The 12,169-nt window shown below is 44.2% G+C and overlaps 1 protein-coding gene across 3 annotated transcripts in view; it reads left to right on the top strand.

Moving 5' to 3' along the window:
• GALNT16 (polypeptide N-acetylgalactosaminyltransferase 16) overlaps nt 1–12,169 on the top strand; it is a 74,068-nt gene that overhangs the window by 51,895 nt on the left and 10,004 nt on the right. For all 3 annotated transcript variants that reach the window (XM_064658295.1, XM_064658294.1, XM_064658296.1), the window contains exons 10-14: nt 3,904–4,030; nt 4,959–5,051; nt 8,143–8,226; nt 9,233–9,374; nt 10,742–10,858. In XM_064658295.1, coding sequence (XP_064514365.1) covers nt 3,904–4,030; nt 4,959–5,051; nt 8,143–8,226; nt 9,233–9,374; nt 10,742–10,858 — 563 coding nt within the window. The remainder of the gene's footprint in view (nt 1–3,903; nt 4,031–4,958; nt 5,052–8,142; nt 8,227–9,232; nt 9,375–10,741; nt 10,859–12,169) is intronic.

Raw genomic sequence — 12,169 nt, 5'->3', positions numbered from 1 at the left:
GGTCGGAGCTGTTATTGCTGTCAGCATAAAGTGGAGACATTCTGCAATCAGGGCTACACTCTCTTACAGGCATATGTGCTATTATACAGGTGCTTCCACAGTACAAGAAAGAAGGAGGAACCTCCTGAAATTTAAATGGTTGCTTCTTTTTGGAGAACATTCCTCCAGTTCTTCACATGACAGTCTGTGTTGCTCCAGCTCTGAAGTGGACAGCCACTCCTACAGTCTCTTATACCTGTTCCTCTCTCGTAGATAAGTCTGAGTTGGTCTCCCAGTTTGACAGGTCAGAAAGATATTTTTCCTAATAAAACAAGTGTCTTTGTAAACAAAATTTGATTACAAATAGATTCAGAATGCAAACGTTTAGAAGCAGACTAGGGCATCACAAACATGTAAAGCATTCAGAGGCCCAGTGTAGTCTGTCCACTGTAGTGCTGTTATAGGGCATGGTGCTTAAACCTGTGTCCTTGCACTTAATGGTACCACAGACATTCCAGGAATCTCTCTTTGATCTGTGTGAAGGGGTGCTGCAATGTCACCAGATGTTAGTGACAAATGCAAGAAGAGGCAAAGAGAGGTTCATGGAGACCTCAAGTATTTGGGGCATTCATTTAAAAATGGTGCAGGTGGAGCTGAAGTGATAAAAGCCTTATGCTGTCTTGCACTAACTTAAGTAGATTTTTCTGTAGCTAACACTGCTAAAGAAAATTCTATTTCTACAGCTTGCATAAATGTCACAGATTTGTAAATAAAACCCTTTAAAGAAGAATTTGTATGGTATTTTCTAGCACCCGGAGAACCAACTAGGAAGAACAAACTAGTCAGGAAGAGGAAACTTTTGTTTCTCTGAACACAGCTGGGAGAACTGCTTGTTTCTGAAATGCTTTCTGAAACCAGGAAATAATATTTTGGGCTGATAGGAGAATATCAAAGTACCACATTTTAAAAGCAAAATATTTAGTAATAAGTGCTTGTGTCCTCTGTTTTCTCAGGTCTTGCTTCAGTTTTATGATATTCATTATATTAAAAAGAGATATTACATGGGGCTGGCATTGGGATCTCAACAGTGCTAGTAGCATCAGCTAAGCACTGTGCCAAGAAGCCTTTACCCAGGCATGAAGATCCCCTCTTCTTTGTCCCTTGGGCTCCTCTGCACAGCCAGACTCAGCTCCTTGCTGTCACTAGCCCTGCTTCAGCTGCAGAGCCAGCTACTTGGACATTCTGCCAGCCTCTGAGCTGCAACTCTGTAAAAGGTGTAAGCCTCACCAGGGAGAAAGAATATTTCTTTAGGTTTTTGTTTGTCTGCTTCTGCCCACCTGGGAGCCCAGTGTTGTTGTTTGGTCTGTATGATATCAGTAGTATGATAATAAGCAGAGCTCTCTGCCATAAGTAGCAGTAAATTATCTGCACACTCACGGCCATTCTTACAGGTAGAGCTGTTCAAAACCTCCACAGAATTGCTTCACTCTCCTTGAAATTGCTCTTGTAAAGCCTGGCAGTGGCTGGGCCAGGCTGTGTGAGACTCAGCAACATGTACAGGGCTTGCCAGCTTTGCCTTGTTACGTGGTTTTCCTGTAAATTCTGTGTCTACCATCACTTGTCTCTTATCCTCTGTTGAGCCTGTTGCTGTTGAATGCAGAGGGATAGAAACCAACCTGTATTTGACAACAAGAAATATTAATTTTCCCTGAAAAATTCAGAATGGTTAATTTAGCCTCTGTAAAAAAAATGTTAACCATACTTAATTGAAAACTGGGGTTTCTGATTAAGGAAAACTATTAATAATATTCTGAAACACTATTTTTACTTAAAATTACAGTTTTGAGTGGAAAGAAACTGTTTGGATTAGGTCATCATTTTAGATGAGGTGGAAGAGGGGTTCTGACTAATTTGGGTGGGTGGGATGGGCCATTCTCTGCTCACAAAGGCCATTTTTAATAAACTACTTTGAGACTTTTTTTGTGTGAGGAAATAGGATAAGAGAATGTATGGGAAGGGCACAGAGCTGGACGAGCTCTACACACACAGCAGGTACACAAAAATGATCAGGCAGCAATTACCAGCTGCTTAAATATCCTTCCAGCTGGATGTGAGCTGGTAAATCCCCTTTTTTCCACTGTGATGGGGAAAAAACACAGTGATTAAGTAATTTAAAACACATATAGACTAGGTCACTTCCTGAAAAATGTACAGCAAAAAGTTCTATTTTTCATCAGAGGATGGATGAAAGTCCTTAATAAGTTATGTTTGGTCTTCATTTTCTCTGATGTGTCCAAAATCTGCATTCTTTTGCCTCTTCTTTAAAGAGTTCTATCATTTACAAACCTGGACACGCAGTCTGTCTGTGTGTCTAAGATGGCATGAGAAATCCTCTCTTGGGAAATGGACAAGACTTTAAGTTACACATGCTAGACTGAGAGTTATAGTTTTGTTGTAGGCCAGAGTGAGTCAGAACCTCATTCCAGGAGAGCAAATGCCAGCTGGACACACCACCAGACATAAACTTATGTCTTGGGCTTTTTTTTTCTTTGTTTTAAAACCCTTCCTCTATTCAAATCTGGAACTTCCTTTTGAAAAGAAACTGAAAATAATAAACTCAGGAAAAGAGACAAGGAGAGACAAGAGATAGTAAGAAATGCCACAAAATACGGTATAGTAAAATGCGGTTTTTTACTTAGAAGCTAGATTAAATGCACCACCTTCCCCCACCCTGCAACTTACTGTTTAACAACCTCTCTCAGTGTGCAGAGAGGAAAGCAATGGACGAAGATGAAGGTTGGGAAGATGTTAGTGTGTATATATGCTTTCAAACATCCAGTAGATCTGGATGCATAATTTCTTTTTCATTTCTAAACATCAGAGCCACATACTTCAGGCATTACTGGAGGGAGATCCCAACTGCGTAAAATTTTTGAAGTAGTCTATACAATCTGAAGCGCTTTTGGTAAGGACTACCAAACTACCCAGCTAATTTACATTTTCCTTCTTCCTTCTTCTCTTCTCATCACCACATGAAATGTGAGTGGAAAACCCCTCTGGTGTGGCAGTGATTAAATCTGCGAGGACAGACTCATAAGCTTGAGCAAGGTCACATATCTTCTGTGATGCAAATAAGTGCCTGTACATCAAAGCTCCATGTTCTTCTAATCCTTTACCAAAATGTTGAATTTAGCTTCAGGATAGGGTGGATTTCTTCAAGTAGCAGGATTCTCTCCATATTTTTATAGTCATACCATTAGACTCATATCTGCTCTGAGCAGCTTCCCCAGCAGAGGCAACTGTTGATAAATTGTAACACAGTCATCCACTTATTTTCTTTTTTATTTTCTTTTTTTTTTTTGTTAAATTAGAAATAGACCCAACCAGAACAAGAAGCCATTGTAGGGTGGATAACCTAGAGGTATAAGGGAGAGGACTTTGCTCTAGACGTTGAATCTCTATGCCCTCATCTTGTTCTCTTCTTTCTCTTTGTCTTCTAAACTCCCTTTCTTCCTCACATGATTTGCTTTACACAGTAATTCTTTTTTTAATTCCATCTATGTGCAGGGAGGAATGTTACAGGAGTCCAGAACAAGGTGGGTGTGGCAATGATCTCACTGTTGACAAATGCCACCCTGAAGGCCTGACAGAAACCTCAATGACCTGGTCAGATGCAAAGGTGTCTCACTGAAATGCTCAGGGAACTAAAGAGGAGCAGGACTGGAGAAGGCTAGGAAGCTGAGCTACAAGGGTTGCCTCCATTTTAACAAAGGGAGAACAGTTTCTCCGCTCTCACCATGGCATCGCTTTTCCCGATTTTGCTGTTGCAGGCAATACATCTAGAGCAGAGGGGCAAGGAAGTTGCCCTTTTTGGAACTGCTGCCGATCTGCCTGTATCTGTATGACTCTTGGGGTCTCTTCCAGAGCTCTCTTTCCGAGTGTGGATGTGTGGTGGCAGCTTGGAGATCGTTCCCTGCAGTCGAGTGGGACACGTGTTCAGGAAGCGCCATCCCTATGACTTTCCTGAGGGCAATGCACTGACTTACATCAAGTAGGTGTTGAGTAGTTCCTGGTAGCAGCCAGATCACCTTCGTGTTGGATATGTCTAAATAAGCCTGAATTCTTTGTTGTGTTTCTGCCTGGTAACAGAGAACAGCTTGTGGCTGAGCATCTGTTCTCAAGGGAAGGATGAGTTGCTGTTTTCTGTGAACAAAACCCGTTCCCTTCTCTGTTTGTATTAGTGTGTTTTGTTCCTCCTCAGTCTGCAGTGGAGGGGGGAACAGTACCCCAGAGTGAGACTCTGGCTGTTCATGGATACTGCCTTATGACATGTGCCTGTGTATTGGCAGTCCTTAGTTATCTCTGTTGTCTCTGAGCTGTATGTGCTCTGAGATAAGCCCTGAGGACAACTTCTACTGCAGGATAGATGGGAAGGGAAGAGTGTTGAGACAAAGTGTTTGACGATGAGAGTGGTTAAGCATTGTGTCAGGGCCCCAGAAAGGCGGTGAAATCTCCATCCTTGGAGATTTCAAAATTCAGACAGTCAAGACGCTGAACAACATGACCTAATATGAAGCTAGTCTGCTTTGGGCAGAATGTTAGATGTTAGGCAGAAGTGCATTCCAAGCTGAATTATCCAATAGTGTTATTCTAATCTGGGGAAAGGAATACTGTAAATGAGTGGGATGGTGACAGTCAGTCCAGGTGTCTCTGCAGAGGGAGTATGTGTGAAAAAGTCATGGTAAACTATGGCTATTAAAATTTTAACTTCCAAACAGAAGCGTTCCTGCAAGGCTTTGTAGACTTAACACATTCAATCTCTATCCATCCATACTGCCCAGTGTGTTTCATATTTGGGACCATCCCCCACTCCCTCCTGGCAGACAGGCCTTAGTTCTGCTCACCCAGTCAGTACCTGCTCGCTGGGAGGGCAGGTTCTCCGACAGCACTCAGCAAATCATCTCCTCACCCCCCTGCAGGAACACCAAGCGCACAGCAGAGGTGTGGATGGATGAATACAAGCAGTACTACTATGAGGCCCGGCCATCTGCTATTGGGAAATCGTTTGGAAGGTAAGCTGACCCCAGACCTTGGTAAGAGGCTCTGGTAAAACGCTTGGTAGCAACAAATAGTTTTTAGATCTTCTCTGGGGCTAAGCGTGAGAAACAGAGATGCTCTAAAAGGCTTGCTTGCCAGGGAGGTTGTAGTTTGAGTGTCTGGCTAATGAGGTTTGCTTCTAATTCCCTTTATTTTTCCTCCAGTAACTTTGCATAAATCATCTGTTAGCAGAAGGCCAGAGGGATCTGTAATGAAATTAAAAGACCAAACATTTTAAGTGGATTGATATGAATATTTTTTTAACACAACGTGCAGCTGTTCTAGAAATGCAAGCTATGCAGTTACTAGAGCTTGACCTGAAGTTCCTGTGTGGATAGAATCTCAGGGCAAGCACAGCTGGCTGGCACATGGGGCAGGTTGCACTTGGTGCACTCCCCTCTTTCCTGATGAGTGAATGGGTAGTTTGCCTGGTTCGTAGGGCAGGAGAGAACATGGCCAGTGGTGAGACATGTCATTCAGAAACACAATCTGTGCAGAACTGTGCTCCTTACAGCACCTTTGCTAAAGCTATCTTCAGGCCACATGGGATTCATTGTTACAGGCTTAACCGTTCTCTGTGACCCAGAAATCAGTGATGGACTGAGATGAGAGGAGAGCTTGCTCTCTGTGCTATCAAACCCCTTTGAATCCCAAATAAATGTAAAAATCCCAGGAGTGCTGTATACTTGTGGGTTGTATCTGCCCTGTGAACAAATGGCTATTGTATCAGTGTAAGGACTTGGCAAATGTGGTTGTATCTCAAATGTGTAGCTATGTGCACTGGGTAATGATGCATGTCCTTCTTATTTGATGACAAGCAGGTCACTTTTTTTGCTGTACATTGTGCTTTATTATCATGATGCATTACATATCTTGGTACAAATAGCTTTGCCTGCCTGATTTATCTGTCCTTGAGCTGACTGCAGCAGCTGGACTGGGGCCAAATAGCAAGTAACCCTGCTGCTTGTGAGGGAAATCGGACTATTGCATTTTGTACATGGATATATTGCTCATGTTTTAGGGGCCAAACCTGCAGCTCTTGTTCACACAGACTTCCTAGTGACTTTAGTGGTAGCATTGGCTGAATAAGAGCTGGAGCAAAGTGTAAGGCTTTGATTTCAGGCAATTTCTTGACCTGTAGTAACAATCCTGTGAACTTTAATCTAGAACCATTATATCTAGATTTTAGAATGGAAATCCCTTTGACACCATCACTGACAACGGGGCCTATAATGGACCCTCCTTCCCCACAATTTTGGTGTATAGAATCTAAGTACATTTTCCTGAGGTGTGTGGCCTCATGTGTATGTACAGTGGCCTCTGGGGGCTGAGGATGGCAAGCTGCATAAGTACAGTTGAAATTTGTTCCAACACACAAATGTAGTGTTACAGCTTGAAGACAAAAGCTCCTGGTTTCACTGCTCACAGAATCACAGAATATGCTGAGTTGGAAGGGACACACAAGGATCACTGAGTCCAACTCCTGGCCCTGCACAGGAGCATATCCAAGTCACAGCATGTGCCTGAGGGTATCACCTAAACGCTTCTTGAACTCTGTCAGCCTTGGTGCTGTGACCACTTCCCTGGGGAGCCTGTTCCAGTGCCCAACCACCCTCTGGGTGAAGAACCTTTTTCTAATATCCAACTTAAACCTCCCCTGACAACTTCAGGCCATTCCCTCCGATCCTGTCACTGGTCACCACAGAGAAGAAATCACTGCCTGCCCCTCCTCTTCCCCTCACAAGGAAGTTGTAGACTGCAATGAGGTCTCCCCTCAGTCTCCTCTTCTACAGGCTGAACAGACCAAGTGACTTCAGCTGCTGCTCATACAGCTTCCCCTCAAGGCCCTTCCCCATCTTCACTGCCCTCCTTTGGACTCTCTCTGACAGCTTAATGTCTTTCTTATATTGTGGTGCCCAAAACTGCACACAATATTCAAGGTGAGGCCGCCCCAGTGCAGAGCAGAGCGGGACAATCCCCTCCCTCGACCGGCTGGCGATGCTTTGCCTGATGCCCCCCAGGACAGGGTTGGCCCTCCTGGCTGCCAGGGCACTGCTGACACATATTCAACTTGCCATTGACCAGGACCCCCAGGGTCCCTTTCTGTGGCACTGCTTTCCAGCATTTCATTCCCCAGTCTGTAGGAACATATGGGGTTGCCCCATCCCAGGTGCAATATCCAGAACTTTCCCTCATTGAACTTCATATGGTTGGTGATTGCCCAGTTCTCTAATTTGTTGAGGTCTCTCTGCAGGGCCTCCCTGCCTCTGAGGAAGTCAACAGCTCCTCTGAGTTTTGTGTCATCTGCAAACTTGCTCAGTATCCACTCCAGTCCTGCATCCAAGTCATTTATGAAGATGTTGAAGAGCACAGGGCCTAAGATGGAGCCCTGCAGAACCCCACTTGAGAGTGACTGCTTGAGAGAAATTCTCTTGTTCAGCCAGCTAAAGCCAAGCAAATCAGCAATGTGAGGACTGGTGCAGCAGACAGTTACTGAGATGTTGAGTTAGTCTCCCCTTATACTATTCCCTTTCCCCAAACAGCTTAAGAACAAATAACTAAGTTCTCCAGGTCTGAAACCCAGCCTGAGCCTAGAGCTGCTGCCATGAGCTAGAGACACTCTTTAGCACACACAGATTAATCATACGTGCATACCTGAGCACAAACACTTTCTAGGCCTTTTCAGCAGCTGATCACTGTACGACTTTCATGATATGTGTCTGCAGGGGCACTCAGAGGCAGAAGTGCTTTCCTGATCCTACAGTAGTTTTACTACAATGTATTATTTAACAAGGTAGGACCTGGGCCCTGCCATCACTCTGAGCTAAAGGAAGTGGAAGAAGAGCTTTCTGGAAGAACAGCTTTCTTCCATTTTTGTTTCTTGCCACTTGCCTCTCTCCTTTTCACCTCAGGTCACTGCTAGTGCTCTGAACCCAGCAACAGCTTTGTGGGAGAATGAGTAATGGCAAAACGTCGTATAATCTCCCTCAAACCTCCTGGCTAATCTTCATTGTTCCCCTCCCTCCTGTTCACTGCCTTATCCTCAACAACTGCTTGTGTTTCCAGTGTTGCAGACCGAATGGAGCAGCGACGCAAACTGAACTGTAAATCCTTCCAGTGGTATCTGGAGAACGTCTACCCTGAGCTCAAGTGAGTCAGTTTTTCACTTGGAGAAATCTCTGAAGGATTTGGGAGGTGGGTCACAATGAGAAGCTGAGCCTTGACGGCAGTGGACAAAGGAAAGACTTATGCTTAGAAAAGGTTTTCCTCAATTCTTCTTTTTGGTGAGAAACCTCCTGTGTTTTCCTGGCATATATCATCACAACTCTGCAAAAGGTTTGTTGTTCCTGCCTCTGGGAGCCTTCTGCTCTGCCCTGCATAGCTGTCCCTTGGAGATGTGCAACAGTGGTGTTTTCAGAGGTGCAGGGTGGGGATGAGTGCCAGAGCACTACATCCCTCCCAGTTATGACTTGGTCTCTGCCCGTTGGATGCTCTGCCTGGAGGTAGTTGAGCCAAGTAGAGCTGGACAGCCTCAGTGCAGAGGTGTGGGTGATTCAGAGAAAGCTCTGGTGAATGCCTATGACTTTACCTGCCCTGGGTCAGGACTCAGTAGTGTTTGTGCCCTTGCTAGGCTGGGAGGTAGCCTGGATAGATCTGTGTTTGTTAACACATGCTATCCAACACACCTTTACATCTCAGTCTGTGGCTAACATGAGTGGAGGCTAAAACATCCAGCTGTAGTCTGGCTTTGACAGACCTTACCTGTATTCCTACCATTGAGACAATGATTATGTGTTAGCAGTAGGGAGAAGACTGAAAAAAGGGGAGGCAGAAGCGGGGTAAATCAGTGTGGATATAGCTTTTTGCTGGAAATGGCCTCTTTCAGAATTTCAGAATCAACACATTAAATTGCTTGGGGTATACCTAAAGATCCTGATATGCCTTCTGAAACAAAAAGATACCAGTCCTTTGACCAAGTTCTCCTTTGACTTTTGCCTCCTCCATATATTTCAAATGGATAGCATAATATTGTTCCTTTTCTGTCAAATATAGGGGACTGTGTTTCAGTCAGGGGCCTGTTAAGCCCTTATAAATGTGAAAGTGCTTTGGACATTTCTGTATATGAAGTACCATGCAACTGTCATTTTACTTCAAGGATTCCTGAAAAGGAGTTGATTCCAGGAATAATTAAACAAGGAGGAAACTGCCTGGAGTCTCAGGCACAGGATACCACAGGGAATATATTGGCTGTCATGGGAAACTGTAAAGGGACAGTGAACAATCCACCTGTCACTCAGGTAAGGCAGGCTTCAGTTTAGTGCTTTGCTCCTGCTTCTACCCTTTTTATTACCTGAGATTGAAAAGGCATTTCTGTCCTTGGTGGGTTTGTATGGAGGTGAATGAAGGAAGAATTTGGCCATTTGGAAGAATGATTTTAATCACAAGCAGAAGAACAAGCTGTGCCCATCTCTTAGACCTTTGTTGGCTCAACAGACTCAGCAGTCAGGCATAGTGTAGGAAGTTCCATCACTCAAAGACGAAAGGTAGTGCTCGAATGCCCCGGGGGTGACAAGTTGTGCAGTAGATGTGCAACCAGGGTTTAAGTCATGTAGCTGTTCCCACTCAGATCGTTGCTCGGATGTGCTCTGCTTCATTGTCCAACCCACCAAAGTCGTTCCATGGCTGTTCTTGGCTAATACTTTAGCATGTGGGTAAGAGATTTTCCCAGGATCAGAAACATTCCTTGGTCTGCCAGTTTAGCTGTAGCTGCAGATAACTTGAATTGTGCTGCTTTACAGATGTGTTTCAATTTAAAGCCCAAATAGAGTTTAAATAGCTAAGATCTCAGCTGCAGTAATATGGTGCAGCTCTCCTAACTGCTGTGGAACTGTACTGGTTTATGTGAGCTGAAGATCTGCACTCAACCTCTTCTCTTGGCGATTAAAAGCAGCAGGGAAGCAGCTTGAGAAAGTTAAGGGTCACAGTAGGATATTTTATGCCAGAAAACACATATTCACATCTGTTAACTGTTAGAAACTAGTTTGCAGCCAGCATTCAATATGCCGTTTAATCTGACTCATTGTTCCATATCATTACCATTTGAAATCTCTGAAATTTACTGCATTTTGTATTTCTTCCTTGGGGAAAGTACAGTAATAATAGTTGATTGGGTCAGGCATCCCTCTAGTCAGAGGGAAAAATGAAGCAGCTTGTCCTTTATGTGTGCTGATGATACATGGATATGCTTGCATGTGTTTTGCTTCGCTTGACAATCTATAGGTCCAGGATACCTGTTACAGAACATGTCTGCTGCAAAATGTGCAGAAGCAGTTGCACGTCTTGTAAGTCAGGGCTCAGGGTCCTCCTTGCTTTGTAGTCCTGAATCTGTAAAGCTGCAGAGCAAAGAGTTGCATGGGATCCAAGGTTAATCTGACATCTCAGATGGTGAGGGGAGCTAGCTGCAGGCTTTGAAATGGTCATGGTGCACCAAGCCTGAGCATAAACTTCTGATCAGGTGAAGACTGCTGTGGTAGTCTTCCCAGGGAGCCTTTGATAAGAATAGAACAAAAGATAGAGGTTTTTTAATATCTGATGGAAAAAACTCTCTCCCTCCTCTGATCACTGTTGTAATCCTAATGGAACCTTTCTTTTTCTTATTCCAAAGGAGTGGGTATTCAGTGACCCTTTAATTAGACAGCAGGACAAGTGTCTTTCCATTACCTCCTTCTCTACTGGCTCTCAAATCACAGTGGAAGCCTGCAATCAAAAAGATGGCAGACAGGTAGGTGCGCCTGTTTTTAATCCCTTCATTGCCACATACCGGTGTTCCTACATCAGTGCAGCCAGCAGGGACAAACCTAGTACTATCAAAGCATATAAAAGTCCTTTCCATCTCCATCTCTGATGTATTTCATAAGCTTGGATGTATGAGATTGCTTGCAATCAGAGCAGGATGTGCAGTATGTGTGTGTCTGCTCTGCCTGGGCCCTCAGCAGCATGGTTAGCTCCAGCTCAGTAGCACCCTAACCTTGCTTCTTGAATGTGATAATGTGCAGCCAGATTGGTGCATCGATGGAGCACGGCATCAGAGAGAGGTAGGTAAGGCAAATGCTTTGAGAAACCTAAGGGAACAATGGTGTGTGCTATCATTTGTTTGTTTATTTATTTAGAAGTGAGAGAACTGTGTTCTTTGTGCTGTCTTTGGACATGTGAACAGACCTTTAAAACTAAGTGTGTGCAGCTCACTTGAGAAATGCTGACTGGCATAAAGCACAGTGTGTTCCACCCGAACTGCTCCCTGGAGGAAAAATACACAGCAGCGATGTTCCTGACAAAATGCTGCTCTGTGACTTATGGTGTTTCCAAGATGTGCATCCCTGATCTGTCAGGACAAATCAATCATTTTGCCTTACAACATTAGGTGAGAGGTGGCCTCTGCAATGGCCAGGGTGCCCTCAATAGAGATGTGATGTGCCTTTTTATCAGAACTGGGCCAAACACAAAAGGTGACAGCACAACACTGGCAGACAGCAGATTGGGCTTTTTTCACTCCTAGTTGCTGTGCTTCCCTCTGCACCAAGAGAGAACAAATTTTCTGTCATCTAAGGCTATGCTGACTTTGTGCTTTCTGACGTGTCTGTTATTTTGATAGCCCAAAGTTAGGAGAGGGCTCAGCTTGCTACGAGTCCTTAGTAGTATCCTCTTTTGTCAGTACTTTTTAATGCTATATGAATCCTTGAAATTAGTACTTCCTGAAGGAAAGCACTGAAATCCAGTCATGCCTGTTTATGGGAAACCTGTGTAGACTTTCCTCTGGAGGACTGGTTAATGCAAAAATGTCTTTAAGAGTTGTCACCATAAATACACAGGGAAACTCTTTAAGTTCAGATAAGTCTGCAAGGATATCCCAGGTGGGCTGTGCTTGCCTGCTCCTTTTTGTTGGTGGTAATCACTCACCCCCTTGCTGTGTAAATAGGTCACTTAGCCTCCCCTTATGTGCCTTGCAGTTTTTTCCTCCCTGGGAGCAGAAAAAATTCTAGCAGCTGCCAAAATCAGCTGTCTTTCCCTGTCCCCTGTCATGGAAGGACAAGGG

This window comes from Pseudopipra pipra, chromosome 6 (assembly GCF_036250125.1).
Source record: "Pseudopipra pipra isolate bDixPip1 chromosome 6, bDixPip1.hap1, whole genome shotgun sequence".
Classification (NCBI taxonomy): domain Eukaryota; kingdom Metazoa; phylum Chordata; class Aves; order Passeriformes; family Pipridae; genus Pseudopipra; species Pseudopipra pipra.
Note: the sequence above shows the minus strand (reverse complement) of the source record. Positions and strands in the feature narration are given on the sequence as shown.